General features: G+C 40.6%; 1 protein-coding gene and 1 pseudogene across 6 annotated transcripts in view; one reads left to right on the top strand and one right to left on the bottom strand.

Moving 5' to 3' along the window:
* Positions 1-21,294, top strand: part of CTNNA1 (catenin alpha 1) — a 313,486-nt gene that overhangs the window by 277,516 nt on the left and 14,676 nt on the right. For all 6 annotated transcript variants that reach the window (XM_032625296.1, XM_032625299.1, XM_032625302.1 and 3 more), the window contains 2 exons: positions 4,081-4,173; positions 16,519-16,675. In XM_032625296.1, coding sequence (XP_032481187.1) covers positions 4,081-4,173; positions 16,519-16,675 — 250 coding nt within the window. The remainder of the gene's footprint in view (positions 1-4,080; positions 4,174-16,518; positions 16,676-21,294) is intronic.
* Positions 6,116-7,895, bottom strand: LOC116750555 (annotated as a pseudogene).

Here is a 21,294-nt window from a genome sequence, read left to right as displayed (position 1 = left end):
TGGGTTTAGATTACTTTCCATCAGAGAAAATTTCCATTTATATTTACTTCTGCCAGTTGCTTACGGATACTACTAATACATGACCTCCTAAACCTAAAAGTTTTGGGGGGCCAGATAAATAATATAATTTCTATACCTAAACCCCTGAGGAGGGCCAGCCTTTGGTTAGAATTTACAGGAGAGATCTTTTTTTTTTCTCCTCCTTGAGGGAGTGATTAGGGCTTATACTGGCAAGTATCCTACTATTTTGCTCTTCATGTTGACTTTTCTCTTAATTCACTCTTTCACTTAGGATGTTGCCTTTTGGCTGTACCAGCTCTGTGCAGATTCTCTCATCTAAGGCATCTACCTTATGAGACCCATTAAAAACCCAAGTTCTGACCACAGAATGGTACACATACTCCCCTTCATAAACAGTTTTCAGTGCTTGCTTACCTCTCTGAATTTCTGTTTTCTCATTTCTAGCCTCTGCTGATTTCCCTTAATTACTCACCTGCTTGCCCTACATTTTTTTTTAACAGCATGATTGAGGTATAATTTATATACCATAAAACGCACCCATTTTAAGTGTACAATTCAATGGTTTTTACTAAGTTTACAGAACTATGCAGTCATCATCACAGTGCAGTTTGGAAGTTTTCTGTCACCCATGTGTGCTTCACTTTTTGGTTAGCTATCTTGTTCCTCTTAATAAGATAGCCAACACCGTCCCTGGAAATTGGAAAGTTGGAAGCTTGACCTCTGTTTCATCATCACTTCTTCTGTGGGTTTGGAAGTAATTGTTAGAAATTTCTTGAGTGGTTCTGAAATTTATATGATGTGCAGTTGGGACTTCTCTCTTCATATATGACAAGTTTTGAAAAGTTGATTTATTATTACTTTGGATTTTTTGAGAGTACAGAGAACTTAACCATTTTGAAGAAGAAAACTCAGGTGGTAGCTTGACCCAAGATCACATGGCAAGTGATGTAGAGTCTGAGCTTCAACTTTACAGCATGCTACTCAGGTCGTGGTGTCACTACTTAGACTTAAAATCTCCCTGTTCCACAATTCTTGTCACTTGTTTCACCTCCACAACAGGTATAGGCTACTGTGAGAGTAGGTCATTAATTTATTACCAAGAACAAAAACAAATCTCTTCTTGTCTTCCTGCAAAGGTTCCAGGGTAAGGGGCAGTGGGAAACAACTTATGTTTGACTTAAACAAATTTTAAATTTATTTAAAGTCATCAACACATGTATAACAGAGGAAAATTTGTCATAATGGTATATTTTTTCCCCTTGTAACCTTGTTTCATACATTTTATTTAAGTAAAGAAATTCTAGAACTTTCCTACATGTTTGAAAAGTTGTCTTTCCTGTCATGTACAGATGTCACATTTGTTGATTTGACACAGCCTGGCTGTGACAATTTTTTCCTGCACAGCACAGATTATTACTGGGCTACTCCTAAAACCAGCTAAAGCCCAGGGCTGTTTCTGGGTTTTTTTCAATCACGGAGTTGAAAGTTTTCTGAAATGTTGTGTTCTTCTCCAGGGTCCAAACTTAAATGGGATAGGCAGAAGTTGGTGCAAAAGAGGCCTCATGATTCCAAAGCTGGTAGTCATAGTGTCAATCTTAGCCCACCTCTTAGATTAGCAGGAATCTAAGATGTTTAAATTGTTAATACACAAATTACTGTGGTAGCAAAGATATAAAAATTTATTCTGAGAGCAAATTAGAGATGTTACTCATCACTCTCCAAAGTCTCTGCTCTGCTAGGTTCTCTGGAAGTTAGCTGCTCTGAGTATTTTTAATTCAAACTTCAGAAACTTCTTCAGTCTACTGAGCTGCTATCCCAGATTTCTAGAGCCCCACAAAGAGGTATTTAGGAAGCCCCTTCCCTCATTCCCAGCTTTCATGGCAGTCAAGCCTGGCACTAGTATATGAGGTTAGCTTCTCAGAGAGCTGTGGTCGAGATGTTGCATTTGCACATTTGTCATTGTTAGGAGTGAGTGGCGCTTTCCCTGGAGGGTGAATTGAAGCTCATTCATTTGGAGAAGACTGTCAGTGACAGGTGCCCACTTCCTCCTCCCAGGGCAGGCGGGGTGGCCTCCTGAAACAGGCAGTGTACTCTTGTAGAACATTAAAGTAATGTTTTTAAAATAAAGAATAAGTCTTCCCAAGTCTTGTTAGGATTTGTATCAGGAAACAGGAAAGATGGTTTACAAAAGTCAGCCATTTCAGCCTTTAGCCACACACCATCTCATGTGTCTGATCTGTAGTAGATAATACTTATTGTAATCTTTTGCTTCTTAATTTAATTATTTTTTTCTGAGTTTTACAGATTCATAAAATTGGGAGAATATAAAATTATAATAGTAGTGGCTAGAGAGTGGAAGGCAGAAACAGTGACAGACCTTCCTGAATCTAACATTTGACTGGCCTCCGAAAATGGTGGGCATGGGGTGGGACTAGGGAATCTTTGTTGTCCCAAATTGCTAATTCAGTCATCAACCTCAAATTTTATATTTGGTTTCAAAATGCCTTGTTAAAGCAGTGAAGCAATAGAAGCTGTGGCTTCATAAACACATCTAATTTAAGCTTTCTCCTTCACTAGAGCATCATAAAATGTACATTTGAGGGATAATGTTTGCAAAAGTTTTATCTTCTACAGAATTTAGCTTAGGTCATATTTTGTAGCACTTTTAAAGGAAACAAATAGAAATCAACAATTATCTCTATAGACTGTCATCATGAATAGAAGTGCCTCTTTGCTCAGGTCCAGTTGACACTGGAAAGTGGAATTGTAACCGTCAGGGAGTATAAATCTTACTTCTTTTGTGTGATTTTGAAGGTCCTTACCCATTAAAGATCTGACTTAATTTTCTTTCTCCGTACATTTTTATGTTTAAGTTGCATGTTAGTTCTTTTGTTTCTTCTTGTGATTAGGCATTGCAGGATTGTGATAGTTCGCAGTCTTACAGAAAGCTGATAATCCCTAACTAACACTGCGAACAACAGTAATGGTGTATAATTTTTCTTGTGCCTTTATCTGCTTAACTTGGGCGGAGGAGTGAAAATCAAAGGTTATTGCCATTGCCCTTGTTTACTCTGGCATTTTAAATTCTCAGAAAGTGCCTCTGTTATTCAACTGCCTATGCCTCTATCATTCATAACTCAGTTTGCAACTGGGGTAAGATATGTCTCAGCACTGTGTATTCAGTTGGTCCTTGGTATTGCTAATGGAATTGGCAAGCCTGTTTATTTAGAAACATTGGTAAGTGATCACAGCCCTAGCAGCCGCTACAGAACAACATTCTCAGCACAGCCAGAGCTCCAGCAGAAGTATGATACAACTTGGAAAGATTGTTTCTGGCTACATGAGTAGTGTCATTGAGGCAGTTGGATGGCAAGGTAAAGATTTTAGTTCAAATGAAATAGCATCATTCAGGAAACAGTCCAGCTGTCAGTGCTTTTGAGAAACCAGTTAAAAGACAGTTCTGCTCTTAACTATGGGATATCATCTCTGTTTCTTCTTCCATTTCTGATGAGGGTGGACTTGGTTCCATCTTGATGTGTTAATGCTATTTTTTTAATTTGAAAAATAGCCTTGCGTTCAAATAAAGCTCATCTTGGCTTAAAGTAAGCATCCATTCACCTGTCAAATGAGAACAGCAGCTTAGAATTTCGATTTCCTTCCTTTAAGAACAGCTGCAGAGTACATTTTTATTTGAGGGTACCAATGATTCTTTGGTGCCTCTGGTTCCTTGGTTTTTCTCACATCTCACACCAGGAGACCCTTTTTCTCAACTTACTGTTCAGGCAGGTTAGAGCCCATGTAAAGCTGGTGAGTTACAAGCCCTAGGATCTTTCCGTGTTCTGCCACCAGCTTACAATGTGACCTGTGTTATGAGTTTAATTTCCTTAGTACAGAGCTAAAAAATTTGTCCTCATAAGCAGGTAATCAATCTGTGAGAAGTAAAACACCTTTGGTGCTTTTGTCATTTGTTCTGTAAAGGTCAGGGATGGGGTAGGTGTACATTTGTTTTCCTTTAAAGTTAGAAAAATCTTCAAAGGTCTTTTTTATCTTTTCTTCTAGGTTGCCAACTTGGCCTGTTCCATCTCAAACAATGAAGAAGGTGTAAAGCTTGTTCGAATGTCTGCAAGCCAGCTAGAAGCCCTCTGTCCTCAGGTAGAGTACAACCAGCAATGTTTAAGGTTTCACCAAATTGGATTTGAGTTATTAGAGTGGGGATGAGGTTTATTTTGTTAGTTTCGTTTTTAGGATTTTAGATAGAAGTCTTGAGGACAGAACGCTGATCCACAGTCTATATAGCTTGAGAAATTTGTTTGACTTTAAGCGATATTTCCTTAAGGCATCATGTGTTACTGTCTCCTTGCCCTTCATTAAAAATGTATAGTGTCGGGACTTTCCTGGTGGCGCAGTGGTTAAGAATCTGCCTGCCAATGCAGGGGACATGGGTTCGGTCCCTGGTCCAGGAAGATCCCACATGCCGCAGAGCTGCTGAACCTGTGCTCTAGAGCCCGCGAGCCACGACTGCTGAGCCTGCATGCCACAACTACTGAAGTCCGTGCGCCTAGAGCCAGTGCTCCACAACAAGAGAAGCCACCACAATGAGAAGCCCGTGCACCACAAGGAAGAGTAGCCCCCGCTCACCGCAACTAGAGAAAAGCCCATGCAGCAGTGAAGACCCAATGAAGCCAAAAGAAAAAATGTATAGTGTCCTCCACTGCTGGCAAATGGAGAGTAGGCAGTGGCCATTCTACACCCTCCCTAAGGGAGGGCCATCTGCAACATGTGGTAGTCCTGGAATCAGGATGGTTACCCACAAGCCTGAAAGAATAACTGTTACCCACCCACACTCCATTGTGATGCCCAGTATTTGGATCTTGTTAGAGGGAATGAGATTCAAGAGCTAGAAGCCTTACTTAGCTATGTCCTGAAGTAGCCTTATGATACAGATATTAATAATGTAATTCAGCCAGCTACTGAAGTCAAAGCTTAAGAACTTTTCTCCATTTATAATGGCATATTGGAAGACTGGTGATCAGGCTAGGTTAAGCATCTGGGGCTCTAGAAAGCCTCTGAAGCACACAGAAGAATGGTTGCTTTGTTTAATGTTAGATGAGTTGCCTGCCTCCTGTGAGGGGAACTGATCCTGTTTGTGTGCCTGACACTCCTTGCGCCTCACAGGGATTTCTAAGCAGTGTCAGTGCTGTTTTGGTGGAAGGGGTTGCCTCTTCATTTTCCCAGGTAGAGAATGGTCATGGGCGTACTCTGAAGATTTACATTAAACTCTTTCTAAATGTTCTGTCAGATTGCATTGACCACAAATAAAGGGGAATAAAGCAAGGGAACTGGAGTAATAGAATAGAGGTTACAGGAATGAAATTTCTACGTTATGTCTGCAACAAACTTTAAAATACACCGTGACTAATACTTTGGTTCTTTCATATGTATAATTCCTGACACTCAAGGTAGGTGACCAAAATTAGTAAAGCCTGGTTATTAACCTGGGATCCTAACTGGTACACAGGTTAGCTAGGGCATTTATTCTCATTCTCAGCCATGTGGGCTAGTGTGCCAGTGAGAGCTGCTTCATCTGAGTACTAGTATGATGAGCCAGTTGTGGATCCACATTATCTAATCAACATTTCCCCAGCTTTAATCCAGTCATGAAGTCTGCTACTGGTCAATAGCTGTACAGATAATAAGCACAATGAATTCAATCGCCTACAGAAAGTTCATGGATGACCAAGTTGTATGAAATAAATTTAGAGTAGATTTTAAAGATTTGGCATTCTTTTCTCAAGCTTGCCATTTTACCCTATCAGCACTTTATTTATTTATTTTTTTTTAAGAAAAGGGTGGAATTTAATCTTTATTTACAGGACACTGCAAGATATGAAATTCCACATAGAAATAAGAAACCCATTGAGAGGAGAAGCTTCATACAGTATGTACAGTTTGGAACTGTTCAAGAATAGTTTCTTTGTAAAAAGTGCTACAATAACAAACCATGTATAAAAAGAGTTCTTAGTAGAGAAACAGTAAGACAAACTTCTACCAAACACAGTACACAACAAACAACTTAATGCCTCAGGTATACAGTCTAAAAGTTGAAGGTCCCAGCAGTGCCATCCTGAACTTGGAACGTAAACCCTTCAGAGGTAGTTGCTGGCACAACATTTTGATCTTCCTCTGCTTCCACAGAGAAAGAGGAGGATCTCAATCTCAATCAAGTTTAATGAAGCTTTGTACACAGACTCATTTTCATGGTTTTGTAGAGCTTCAGTTTTGTCCAAACCTCCACATTCTTCAATCATCACACTAAGTTTCTCAGTTTCCCCTGGTTTCTCAGCAGCGTGAAAGATATTTGAGATGGCGTCCAGAATAACCAGAGGAATTTTGGTGTCTTTCGCAGTTAGGAGGTTCATCAACGGCTCTGTTACGCCACAGTGAACAAGATATACCATCTGCTCAACTGTTCCTCCACGTGTATAGCTGGTCACAGCCCATACAGCTTCCTTTTGTGTCCTAAAGTCGGCCTTAGAGAGAACGCCAACAAGGAACGGGACTAATCCATGATTTACAGCTTGTTGTATCTGGTCCTGGCGGCCAGCCATGATGTTTGACATTGTCCATGTAGCTTCCTTCTGAATGTTAGTTTTGGAGTTTGTTAGCAGGCTGAGAAAGATGGCAAGCGCTCCTGCATCTATTACAACCTGAGTCTGTTCATCTGTTCCAACGACAATATTCCCTGTGGCTCTTTGCGCGAGAGTCATAATTGGCAATTCAGTAGCTCCTAAAAGCTTCACAAGTTGGGGTACAACCCCCGTTTTCACAACCATTTCAATCCGTTCATTTGGACCATTGGTAAGGTAGGAAGTAGCCCAGCAGGCACCAGCTAAAACTTCTGGGTCATCGTGATGCAGGAAATGAACTAAAGTAGGAAGAATTTGCTCAACAGAGTCTAAGGGGGGGGTGCACGATTCTTGTTGTGACAAAGATTTGAAAGTGTCCAGGTAAGATTATGTAAGTAACCACGTGCTAAAGATGACACATCAGGAACCGCCAAAAGTGCCAACAGCAGGTCAACTGGACCATACTTGATAACCAAGTCTCGGAAAACCGAGCTATCACCTGCAGTGTTTCCTAGAGCCCATACAGCTTGTTCACTGATGTGAGCGTGGGGAGATGCCAACAGAGAAATGAATGCTGGGATAGCACCTCCATCTACCACAGCCTTGGTCTGTTCTGATGTCCCGGAAGAATTGTTAGTGAGGGCCCAAGCAGATTCAAACTGAATGGGACTACAATCCATTCTGCTCAAGAAGGACACAAATTTTGGAATCAAACCAGCCCGGATTATGCTGTCTATGGGGGGCTATTTTTCCCTAGAAAGCAGTTTCCTAGCAGCTTGAGTAGCTTGGAGCTGGCTTTCCAAGTTGTTGCTATTTATGCCTTTGACAAATATCATCAACAGACCATTTACGTGACCCGGTTTTTGCGGTTTTCCTGCAGTGGAGAAGCAGCAGCATCTGGAAAGGAGCTGACATTTCTCCTTTTCAGCGTCTGGACATCCTTCTTAGCTTTCCTGAGCTCCACATTAACTTCTGTTCAGCGCTGCCTCATTTCTGTACTGTCTTTCCCCTTGTTCTTGAATCTTTTAAGGCGGGCAGCTGGTGAATTAGCATCCTCATTGGTGGACATGGTTATGAGACAAAGGAAGAAAGCTACACAGTTGACTCAAGCTTCCACAGGAGGTTGTGCGGGGCACACAGGCTGCGCGTCGGCTGCCCTCACAATGTCCACTATGGTCAGCCCGAGGGTGGTGTGCCAGCACTTTATTTTTAATGCCTTTGGTTCTCCATTTGATTTTGAAATGCTTGAAAAGCGACAATGCTTTCACATATTGGCTGAAACAGATGGTAACATACGCTGATCACACCTACTAAGAGTATTTATATAAATGATCTTAAAGCCTAGAAAAAAAAAAATCACATGGAGAGTCTAGTAGATCCTAATGAGAGTGATGGTGTGCATAAGTCATGTTTGGCTGGGACATGTTGCCCAGGTTTTAGGTTGCCCTCAGAAAGCACCTTTTTCCCCTCTCCTTTGTAGGTTCATTTCTCCTGCTAGAACAGACCTCAAGACAGTGTCCAGACCACGCTTGGAGTTGGGTATATGTCCTAGGTAAAAAGGTGTTTCTCTAGGTGTGATTATTCCTGCAGATTCTCTCCTAGGCCCCTTCCTACCCTTGCTCACAAACAGGGCTGGGCAGGTTCAGTGATGGCAAATACAGTAGACATTTGCAGGCATGGTAATGACAAACTATGTAGCATGTGCCATTTCTAAATGAGGTAACTGTGACTCCACTCCAACCCATTATTGCTAGATTCTTTAATTATTTTTAAAGAGAAGTCAGCAATTCAGATTTTTTTGGACAAGTCTCAATTTTAAAGGATTGGTAACTAATTTAAAGTTCTGACATTCTTTGAGGAGCGTAAACCAGATTTCTGGGAGCTGCATCTTACCTACCTACCCTGGCCATGTGTTTCATGCTCAAAGGACCTCTTCTTTAAGGTAGCTGATGGCTGTCCCTCTCAGGAGGAGTGGAGCCCTCTCCTTATTCTTCAGCCTGATGTGGGCAGTGACGTCAGGCATCGGGGGGTCCTAGTCCTGAGGTGTTTCCTTCCAGGGTCACTGGCTTGTTTGATAAACAAACCCTAGGCACGTTAATCAACTTGACTAGGCTAAATATGCTGTAGCATGCAGGCAAAAAGTTATTATATTAAAGTGTATGTTTCTTTATTTGAGGCTACTGTCAGCATCCATCCATAGTATTGGGTTTTTCCGGTTTGTTTTTCAGGTCTCACACCCACACTGCTGCATTCAGGCAGCCCTGGCCCCTCTGCCGGGGGCTGCTTTTCTGTGGCTCCACCTACAGTCTGGAGTTGGTTCCTAGACCTTATTGTTCCTTTCTGGAGAGGAGAAGTGACAGATGGAACCTGTAGAGGAGTTTTCTTCTCCATCTTTCAGTTCACCCAATAGCAAATTAATTTTTGGAAATGGGAAATTTTGTTCTAAAGTACTAACTTTTTAGTAGTTAAGCGACTTAACCCTGATATTTGCGGTGTTAAAGTTGAGTTCAGGCAAAGTAACCTGAGAATGGATTTATTTTGTTGCTTGGGGGAGAAGAAAGCACCCGCATTTTTTGGTGATTTATGAGTAGGAAAGAAAGTAGGTCAGCTCTTTCCCTGCATTGCCTTCTGTTTTGTGTCTGCAGTATCGCACTGTTCATCAGAAAGGGGACCTCTCTCCATCTGAGCAGAGAGCCCAGCCTCACATGCTTTTATCAGGAAAAAAATCTAACTGTTTTGGGAAAGAACCTAATTCTCTAACCCCCATGCCCCCCCACCCCCCACCACCTTGCTCATGGATGTGCTCAAGTCTTAGTGCATGGTAGCTGCTTAAAACACTTTAGTTTTTCAATTCATCTGATGCTGGTCAAAAGAAAACAGAAAAACCCTGCCAACGGCATGTTTCTGACAGTTGATAATTCATATGGCCTTTCTTGGAAATTTAAGCAAGGGTGAATTAAGTATTTGAAGCTGCTGCTTATCTACATTTCTTTGTCTTTTTTTGGGGGGGTTGGTACATGGGCCTCTCACTGTTGTGGCCTCTCCCGTGTGGAGCACAGGCTCCGGACACACAGGCTCAGCGACCATGGCTCACAGGTCCAGCTGCTCCGCGGCATGTGGGGTCTTCCCGGACCGGGGCACGAACCTGTGTCCCCTGCATCGGCAGGCGGACTCTCAACCACTGCGCCGCCAGGGAAGCCCTCTTTGTCTTTTTTTTTGGGGTATTTCTCACTAACTAAATTGAGAAAGAACTTATAAAATTGTTGGTTCTTTCTTCTGCCTCCTTAGATTTATCTTCCATATTGCTGCTTCTCCCATTGTTCTGTGGGAATGCTGATCATTTTTGTGGCTAACAGGCTTGACAATCATCAAATAAGCATAAACCCAGACAGGCCTGGTCTATATAGGTAGTGAGAAAATATATAGCTCTTAAATGAGCATCCAAGGCATACGGGCCAGGGAAGCCTGTGGCCTCAAGTTCTCATTCATGTATTATTTCACAATCATAGGACCATCTACCTTTGAATCACCTCACTTTTCCACTTCTGATATTCTCTAATCTTCTCACACAGCAGTTGCACAGAAGAGCTAAAAGGAGATGCTTCTGACTAAAAGTTTCTCTCAGCATTTTCTGTACCTCTTTCCTCCCTTCCCTCCTCCCATGGAGGCCTGCAGGTAACATGCCTCCAGAGGTACTCTGGTTTCCTTGTAAGCCTTGCATATTGGTATTGGTTTGTTGTTTTGTTTTCTTGTAAAGTCTGATTTCCATATCATAAAAGTTGGAAAGTGTTTCCCTCTCTTCCATTTTTTTGAGAAGTCTATATAAACTGGTACTCTTCTTTAAATGTTTGGGGGGAGTTTATCAATGAAGCCATCTGGCCTGGACTTTTCTTTTTTTAAAATAAATTTATTTATTTTTGGCTGCATTGGATCTTCGTTGCTGCATGTGGGCTTTCTCTAGTTGTGGTGAGTGGGGCTACTTTGTTGCAGTGCGTGGGCATCTCACTGCCATATCTTCTCATTGTGGAGCATGGGCTCTAGGCATGTGGGCTTCAGTAGTTGTGGCACACTACATGGGCTCAGTAGTTGTGGTGCACAGGCCTAGTTGCTCTGCGGCATGTGGGATCTTCCCGGACCAGGGCTCGAACCCATGTCCCCTGCATTGGCAGGTGGATTCTTAACCACTGCGCCACCAGGGAAGTCCCTGGAGTTTTCTTTGTGTGAAGATTTTCAACAATTAATTTAGTTTCTTTATTAGGTATAATGATATTCAGATCATTTATTTAAACATTTAGCTGTTTATTCTTGAGTGAGCTTTGGTAATTTGTATTTTATTAATTGCTACTCTATTATTTTTTTCCTTCTCCTTGCTTTGGGTTTAATTTGCCCTTCTTTTTCTAGTTTCTGAAGTTAGAAGCTTTTAAATCATTGATTTGAGACCTTCTCTTCTATTTTAACATGTAATGTTGGTGTGTGTGTTAAATAGCATGGTTGGGATGGTCAAGAAGGACCTCACTGAGAAAGTGATGTAGAAGCAAAGACCAGAAAGGAGATGACAGAACATGCCAGAGAACATGCCATGTCTGAGGGGAGAGCACTCCAGGAAGAGGCAACAGCAAATATAGAGGCTTTGAGGAAGGAGGGTCAAGTATCTAACAGGAGTGTGAATGGTATAGAGCCTTTTAGGGCCATGGTAAAACATTTGGCTTTTTACTCTGAGTCACATGGGAAGCCATTGATGGGTTTTGAGTAGAGGATTGACATGATCTAACTTTGGTTTTAGCAGGGTCTCTCTGACTTCTCTGAGGAAGGATAGAAGCAGAGGGACCCCTTAGGAAGCTGTGGTTAGCAGAATAATGTGCTGCCCCCACCTCCAATCTTCTAATTCCTGGAACCTGTGAATATGTTACCTTATATAGCAGAAGGGACTTGGCAGAGGTAAATAAACTAAGGATCCTTAAATGGTTAAATTATCCTAGATTATCCGGGCGCATCCCCAGTATAATCACAAGGGTCCTTATATGAGGGAAGCAGTGGTGTTGGTATCAGAGAAGGAGATGTGATCGTGGAAGCAGGAGTTGGAGTGATGTGGCCACAAGCCAAGGCATGTGGGCAGCCTCTAGAGGTTGAAAAAGACAAGGACTGGATTCTCCCCTAGAGACTCTGGAATGAACAGTTATGCTGACACTTTGATTTTAGCTCTGTAAGACCCATTTTAGACTTCTGACTTTCAGAACTGTGAGATAACACATATGTGTTTTAAGCACAGGTAGTTTTGTGATTATGTTACAGTAGCATAGGAGACCAAAACAGAGGCAAGAGTACAGTGGAAGTGGTGAGCACTGGTTATAGGGTCTGGATATATTTTGAAGGTAGAATTTACTGAAGGACTAGTTGTGAAGTGGAGGGGAAAGAAAAGAGTCAAGAAAAATTCCAGTTTTTTTTTTTTTGCGGTACACATGGCCTCTCACTGTTGTAGCCTCTCCTGTTGCAGAGCACAGGCTCTGGACGCGCAGGCTCAGCGGCCATGGCTCATGGGCCCAGCCGCTCCGCGGCATGTGGGATCTTCCCGGACCGGGGCACAAACCCGTGTCCCCTGCATCGGCAGGCGGACTCTCAACCACTACGCCGCCAGGGAAGCCCAGAATTCCAGGGTTTGATCCTAAGTAGCTAGAAGGATGGAGCTGTCATTTATGTTAATTTTGTGGTGCTTGTTAGACATGCAAGAAGCAAAGTCAAGTTCAGGAAAGAGGTCTGGATGAAATATATAAATGTGAGATCCATTACCACATACATGGTGCTTAAAGTCATGAGACTTAATAAGTTCACCAATGGAATGTGTAAACCCAGAGTAAAAAGGTCTGGGAAATAAAACTGGGGTTCCCTAACATTTAGAGTTTGGGGAGATGAGCAGTATCCAGCAAAGGAGATTGAGGAAGTGTTATTGACCAGAAGAGCATTAGAAGCTGGCTCTGTCTTGGAAGACAAGTGGGATAAGTATTTCTAGGAAGTGATTATTCATGTAAAATGGTTGTAGAATGTGACCTGAGAACTGATCCTTGGATTGAGCAACATATAGAGATCACAAGTGATCTTGGGCAAAGAAGTTTAGGTAGAAATTTAGGAGAGATAAGCTTGACTGGAGTGGATTCAAGAGAGAAGAGATAAATTGAGTATAGCAAGTTGACAGCTCTTTCTAATTAAATGTAAGGATTATGGAGACATGGGGTGATAGCATGAGGTAGATATGGGGTTGGGAATGTTTTTTGCTTTTGAGTTTTAGTCGGGAGCATTTTTCTATGTTTAGCTGATGGAAATAATCCAGTAGAAGGGAAAAACTGGTAATAAAGAATAGAGCAGAGAGAATTGCTAGGACATTGTCCTGGAGTAGAGGAGAAGAAATGAGATCCAGTGGACAAGTGGCAAGGTTGGTAGGAGCATAGATAGGAACATTCATAAGTAAAAAGAGGTGAGATAGAGCATGTGGCATGGATGCAGGTAAATGGATAGGTGCGGTGATAAAGATTGTATAGACATTCTCTTTTGATTGCATTCATCTTCTCATTTAAATAGGAAGCAGAACTATAAGCCGAGAGTGATGCTGGCAGAAGTGTTACAGGTTTGAGGAGAAGGTATGGAACAGTTACTCTTTTAGGGTTCAGACTTGAGGAGAGGAAGAGACTGATTGGACTAAGGAAATCTAGTTCTCTTGCTGTCCCCAACACTATGAGTCCACTTGAAGTTGAGTGATCAAGATTTTAAAGGAGTTCCATTCAACATGGTTCAGAGCAGGAAATCATGAATTTTATTTTAGACATGTTTATTTTGAAATGTCTGAGACATCTGAGTAGAGCTGTTGGGTATGTAGCTAGGAAATGACTTAGGGGCTAAAACGAATGGTCTGGGTTGGAGATGTGGGAATAGTTGGCAGATGGGTGGTATGTAAACTCATATGATGAAATTGCTCACAGGTGGGAGAAGTGTAGAATGAGGAGAGAAGGTAGCATAGGATCAAGCCTTGAAGAACTTCAGCATTAGTAGAGGAAGACAAGACAGCAAAAGAGACACAGAAGAAGTAACCAGAATGGTGGAAATGAAACAGAAAAAGTATCTGACAGAATCTAACATCCAGACCTGATAAAAACACTTTGTAAACTAGGAATAGAAGAAAATTTCCTCAGCCTGATAACATCGTACTTAATGATAAAAGGCTGAATACTTCCCATTAGGATCAGAAACCAGATAAGAATGTCCTGTTCAGTGTTGTACTGGAGGTCTTAGCCAACAGTAGCATTTAAAAAGTTGCCATGGTATATATGGTGGTAGTGCATAGTTTGGGGCTCTCTGCAAATTTAATGAGCAAGAATAGTGACTCATTAATTTAAGTGAGAGTAAACTTTTCCCTCTAGTTGTTTCCTAGGGATTTGTAGGTCACCTTAGGTAGGCTGTTGATGTCTTACCCCATTTTCTACCGGTATTTTAGTGTTCTCCTTACTGATTTACCTAACACTATATATACTTCATCTGTCATGTATATTTAAATACAGATGTAAATAGAGAATTTTCTAAGACATGAGGAATGTTCAGTAAATGCATAAATAAACACGTTCTTTTAGGCTTATTTTTAATTTAATTCATTATGTATCTGGAAACAATCTTATTTAGCACATAAATATAAGTATGAAGTGAAGCTATAACTTTATTTTTCTCCAAATAGCCCATATCAAATGTAGAAATATGCCATTCCTCACTGATTTGTGATGTCACTGTTATCATACACTGAATTCTGCTCTATGATAGGGTCTGTTTTTAGACTATTCTTTTCAGTTACTTTAGCTTTGTATTACATTTTAACTCCTTTCATTACTCTTTTTTAAAAAAATATTTACTTATTTGGCTGCACTGGGTCTTTGTTGCGGCACACTGGATCTTCATTGCCGCGTGCAGGATCTCTTTTGGTTGTGGCATGTGAGATCTTGAGTTGCAGCATGCGGGCTCTTAGTTGCGGCATGTGGGATCTAGTTCTCTGATCAGGGATCGAACCTAGGCTGCCTGCGTTGGGAGCACGGAGTCTTAGCCACTGGACCACCAGGGAAGTCCCTCTTCATTACTCTTGCTCTCTATCCCTAATATCTTTTTGCTAATTCTCAGCTATTTACTGTTCCAGATTGATTTGTGAATAAATAGGTCAGTCTTCCTACTCCTAAACATGGACTGTGTTTCTATTTATTCACATTTCTTTAATGTCCCTCAGAAAAATTTTGTCATTTTTGTTACTTCAGTCCTCTGGGTTTCTTTACAGATTTAATCCCACATATTTTCTATTAATTGCATTCATGAAGAGCTAATATTCCCCTCATTTTATGTTCTGTTTTCTGGTATATAGAAACGTTACTCATTTTTATATTTATATTGTCTCTAGCTAACTTAATGAAGTCCTATTAATTCTAAGAGTTTTTTCAGTTAACTCACTTAAGTTTCCTAGATAAAGATGATCTACATTGAGAAGTAATTTTGTCTCCTTTCTAACAGCTTTTTTTTCTCTAACAGCTTTTTATTATTATTTCCATTTCCCATTTTATTTCATTAGCTAGAAAGATCATTATTATTTAACTAATGGTGACAGCAGGTGTTCTGATCAATAACATCTTGATTTTTAAGGTAATGATTCTAGAGTTTCACCACTAAGTATCATGTTGGATAATTATTTGAAGTAGGATGTTAAGTATCTTTCTATTCCTAATTCATCAGAAATTAGTATTTATCATGTCCTTTGTAAGCAGTTTTGTAATCAGAATGAGAAAATTCACCTTAGACGAGGTCCTTTTCCTCCATTATATATAAGGTATTACAGAACAAAGAGAGCAATTTTCTCTTTGTAAGGGAAAATTATCTTAATATGTAAGACATATAATTAATTCCCTGACCCGTGTTTACTTGGCTCTCTTAAGAAACATTTTCTTCACCCAGATTTTCTTACAAAGTCTAGCTCCACACTGATTCATTGATACATTAGTGAATTAATGAGTTAATTAATGAAGAGTAGTCCACAATGTTGAATATACCAAACATCTTTGAATCTTCCAATTTAAATGGGTGACTTGTTTGGTATATAACATTATATTTCAGTAAAGCTGGTTTTTTTTTCCCTAAAGTAGTTACTTTTTATTATTCTAGAAGAAATTACTTTTTAAACTTAATAAATGTTATACTTTCTGTGAAGTTATTATATGTCAAATACAGTTATCTCAGAAAAAAATTTTTTTTTTCCTGTACTTTGAGAATGTACCCAGAACCTAAAATGCCAAATGTTCATCACAAGATAAAGAATGGTGGGTGACTGGAACACACCTCGGTATCGTATAATCAGAATAGTGATGTGCATCTATAAGATGGAATAATGAACAGTTAATGTTTTTTAACATACATTTAATGATATGGAGAAGTATTTAAAAGAAGAAACAGGAATAGTCAGTTTTATGTAGCATAAAATTCTAATTATGTATTTTTTCATTTGGCACACATAACGTGTGTATGTGAGGGGAAAAAAAGCCTGGAATATAATGTCAAAAATTGTGAAGAGTTGTTATCACAGGGGGGAGAGATTAGAGATACTTTTGTTTGTTATCATCCATAGTTCCAGTGTATTACTGTATTTCAGATGTATTACTTCTCCATTCACATGTAAAGCCTGTTGTTTAATACTTCTCTACTTCATTTTTGTAACTGTTAACAGTGGAGCATGTGGTATCATGCGTCCTCATGAAATGCACAGGAGACAAAGCATAGACACTGTGCTGACCAAATTGTCTAACTTGTCTTATTTTCATGACTCTGAAAGAGTAAACAATGAACTTTAATGTCTTTGCAGGTTATCAATGCTGCATTGGCTTTAGCAGCAAAACCACAGAGTAAACTGGCCCAAGAGAACATGGATCTTTTTAAAGAACAGTGGGAAAAACAAGTCCGAGTTCTCACAGATGCTGTCGATGACATTACTTCCATTGATGACTTCTTGGCTGTCTCAGGTAATGAGCTGATTCCCCAGAGAAGTATGTGAGGCTGTGCATAATTACTTTCACCTAAGTTACAATAATGGGCCATCAAAATGCCCCCAAGTATGGGCAGGTAAATTATTCTAGCAATAATATTGTGCTGATTTTCATTTTAATTAAAAGCAGCAACAGCAACAAAAAAAGCTACCACTGACTCCTGAGCAGTGGGACTTGGAGTTGGAGTTGTTTCCCTTGTTATGGGGCTGGTCTTGATCTTAGAAGTGTGAATTAGTAATCTGCCTGGCAGAGGTTTTTCTCTGTTTATATAGAGTAAGATCTTGCAGCTGTGACCTGTACAACACCATAGCCATCCACCCCTCTTGCTGCTGCTGTGTTTAGAAAAAACACCTGTGTCCTGGCTGTGGTTATTTGTTATGAGCCTATGAGACTTAGGAGGAGGGATTCCCAACATCATAGCTTTAGTTTCTTTTGTAAAAATTGTTCCCCTTGGAAAGCTTCTCTTTCTCTCTCCCTCAGAAAAGATCGTAGTTTAACTGCCTACTTTTCGAAAGACTCTGTCTGCATGATGCACAGATAGAAAACAGAGAGGAAATATTTAAGTACCTTTTAATTATGAACTTACAAAAAATAAATCTGGGTAATTGACCTCACAAAAACAGTTGATTTCATTATATAAACATAAACTGGTAATGACATAGTAAATTGCATTCATATAGAAAATGTCTGTCAACTGCAATTCCCTGTTTATCGCAGAGATAAGTTTCAATCCATCTTTTTAGAGTTGAGCAAGTATAAATGCATTGTCCATTTAACGGGCCTCTGCTGCCCTCGGCTGCACTGCTTGCTCTCTGGAGGTGCCAGGTTTCCTGAGGCCAGTGGCTGTGGGCAGAGTCAACGGCTGGTACTTGTAGGGCTGAAACTACCTGTCACCCCAGGGAACCACAGTTTGGAATGTGGGAGATGTGAGTGGCCATGGGGCTTGAAACAGAAGCGGGGCTTAAGCACATGCACAGCACAGTCCTCCAGCAGTGACCTATATAAGGTGACAGCGTGTTCTGCATAATAACGTTCCCCTGTGTCTGCTCGCTCTCCTTGGGGTTGGAGCTTTGGCTCTACTTGAGATAGTGGGGAGCAGGCAATCCGTAAACTGCAAAACAAGGGGGTAAATCATGCTGCTGCAGGACTGCCAAATTGCAGGTGCTGGTACTTTAAAACAAAAAACCCATTTGTAAGCACATCTTTGCAGGTGCCAAAAATGCAGGAATTGCTTTTTTGGGAAATCTTGGCCTTCTGTTGTTTTCCCCAGTGAAGTACTGAATTCTTCTTTTTCATAGATTTAGAGAAAAAGACTCCACTTTCACAGCACACTTTTAAGCAAACAACAAATTCTGATATCTAAATACAAAGCCCCCCTCCAGAGATAGATATTACATTCCTAAACTCACTTACCAAGTAAGGCTTGGTCTCAAGAGGTTTTCGGGCCTTCTTATAGCAAAATAAAATATAATAGAATCAAATGTCCCTCATGCAACATTCTTCAAATCAGAGAACAAAAGGGATTTTGCAGTAGCATTTAGTGGGATCCAGGCAGTATCTTTAGGGTATATGACATAAAACAGAAGAACAGTAAAGAGAAATCAGATTCTTTAACAGATACACTTTTGTCTGGTGAGTATGTTCAATTTTTATGCAAATGTGGGAAAGTAGAAGAGTTGACTTGATGGAAAGGAGTTTAGACAGTTTCTATTTAGCAAATAAAAACACAGAACAGCCCTCTCAGAAAGTGGTGGTGCTTTCAGAGCATCTGAATTTTAAAGATCCACCTTAGTGTGTTTCTCTAATGTTTTGTCACAGACTTGCTTAGCAGTGTCAAGTAATTAAATAATTAACGGGACAAGACTGTTATTCACAATTCCTTTTGATTTTTATGGTGTGCTTTTTAGGGGCATGGGATGAAGGGAAGAGACAAGCAGATACCTGTGCAGAGTTCTACTGGATTGACCAGTTAATTTTTAGCATTCAGACTCCTTTATACTCTTATGCACTTACCTCACCCATGGCAGCTTTAGCACTTTTTATGTGGCAGACTAGAGATGTCTCTCCATCTCACCTGATACACTGGCTCTCATTGAGAGGAATCCCATTTTCAACCGGGCAGGCCCCCACTGATCCCCAGTCCTTGGCCCTTGTACAACTCACAGCCTCTCTAGAGGTGCCCCGTGGATTGGAGAGCAGGCGTCATCTGCAAGTACTGTGTGCAGTCTTTATACCAGAAGCTGAGATCTGCCCACTCCTATTACCCAGAGGCTCAGTAGTCTGTCAGCAAGGTGGGCATGTTTCTGAGTAAGGGGCTGCAGGACAAGTGCCCAGCACAGGGTCTGGCTTAATGTTGGTGGACTTCATAAAATTTTATGTAATGAAAAGTAAGACTGCTGCTTGACTCCTTGGAGTGGTGGTGTTTTACTGTGTCCTGGGATATTGTGGCCCTATGGCAGTGTGATAGGTTTTGAGGAATAGTTCTAGTAATGATTTTTCACCATCAATCCCCCTTGAAATCCCTGGGGCCTGTGTGTTTGCTGTAGCCCTGCCGACTCATGAGAATCCATCCAAAGGGAAGTTACTTAGGGGATAGGACTGAAAGGACCCTCTGCTGCTCTATCTCCATTGTTCCTGGATATTCTGTCCCATTGGTTCCAGAAGTTCCCTCATGCTTATTACAAGTTATATCCTAAATTTGTGGCTCAAAAATTAATGGTCATCTTGTGTGTAACCTGGTAAAGCCATTAAGACCCTGATGCCAGTGTTTCATGAGGCTGCAGGGCAGGGGGAACTTGAGTCACTGTGTATCAAATATGCCAGTGGCACTTGAAAATAGAGAGGGACATGCAAGCCATCTCTGGGGGAGAGGGAGCGGGACCCCTGTTCCCCAAGCTGTTCTATTCAGAAGGTTGCCTTGTAAATATTGGAGGTGGTTTAGGATGCTACAGAGCGTTCAGCAAACTGTGAATATATTTATATGGACCGATCCCTTAAGGACAGTGGTTTGAAATTTATCAAAGCGATAAAGACTGTTTGAATTTCATTTGAATTGTATTTGATAAACATTTTCCATGGAAATGAAATTTACTTTCTCATTCGTTTACTCTGCTTTCATGTGCAAGTTCTGATCCTCCCCACACACACACACACACCTTTTTTTTTAAGTTGCAAGTGGTTGGTTAGAGTGGTTCTAGTCGGGTTTATTACTTTTCTTTACCAAGTGCTCTTGGAAACAAATAACATAATGCATTAGATACTTTGGGGCAACACATAGGAGTAGTAATTTGTACTCTTTCTTCTTCATTGTCAGTGTGCTCAAATAATTTGGTCTGATTGGTCTAAATAAAAGGATTTTTGTACCTAATTTTTGTTTCTGTGTTTAATCGCAAAAATCCAAAACTGAAAGTAAGGTAAGGAAGTGGTGAAGTTAGTTTGATTTCTGGCTCCCATGCCCCCTAGCTTGAGCAAGTCACTCAATACTTCTGCGCCTGGTTTCCACATTAATTAATAGTGATTTTTAAAAAGTGGTTACTATAGAGTTAGTTAAATGTCAAGCACTCAGAATCTTTCCATAATATTAGAGTAAGTTCTCTATATAATGTATTAATATTATCATCTCCTGTGTATGCATAAGGCTGCACTGATAAAGATATCCAGAGCAAGGGGAGGGCAGAACGGGCCCTGTTAGACATTGTGGACTGAAGGCTTTCTGGAGAATGCCAGTTGGCTTGGTTCCAGAGGGCAATTAGGCATCATACATCTACTTTATACATATATGCCTTTTGACTTAGTATTCCCATTGCTAGAAAATTTCCCCAGGGATGTGTACATAGATGTTTGCCAAAATACCTGTACAAGGATGTTCACTTCAGCCAAAATGCCTAAGAGAAGACTGGATAAATGAATGATGGCCCCTCCGTCTGTTCAGTAGGGTACGGTACAGCCATTAATGTGGATGAGGAAGATCTGTGCAGGCAGTTCTAGAAAGATTTTCAAATGAAAATCAGATATGTTAACATCCATAATGTGATCCCTTGGAGATAGACTGTTGTATGTATGTGTGTAGGGTTTTTTTCCTTTTAGAAGCATCTACAGATAAAGACTGTATTAAACAATCAGTTTTTAATGGGGTACAGATTGGTGTGTCTACTCAAAATGGAGCCATGCTGAGTTTACTTGGAAATTCAATTAAGGTAAAGTAACATGGTTTAAGTTAGTTGTGGGTACCTCCAACCCTCCCATATTTGCACATGTCCAGTGGGAACTCACTTCTCCCTTAGGGCTCAAGTGTAGAGAGCAGGTTGTTGTGTCCTGGGTATATAGTGGCCTCAGCTGGCTGGGGCTTTCCCAATGAAGGTGGAAACTGTTACTTTGGTCAGCTTCCTGAAATAGAAGCCTTCCTTGGTGGCTAAAGAATGGCAAGCTCTTCCCTGGTTTGGGTTCAGCTGGAAGAAAACCTGTATAAATTCAAGGAGATCTAAATTGATTTGTAAAAACACACTTACCTAGATGAAGGTTAACAAATCCTTGGTGGAAGTTTGGGCTACTTTGTTTAATGAATGACAAAGAATGCTATACTTCATTGATTCTCA

The sequence above is a fragment of the Phocoena sinus genome, chromosome 3, assembly GCF_008692025.1.
Source record: "Phocoena sinus isolate mPhoSin1 chromosome 3, mPhoSin1.pri, whole genome shotgun sequence".
Lineage (NCBI taxonomy): Eukaryota > Metazoa > Chordata > Mammalia > Artiodactyla > Phocoenidae > Phocoena > Phocoena sinus.
The sequence above is the reverse complement of the archived record's forward strand: the minus strand, read 5'-3'. Positions and strand labels throughout refer to the sequence as shown.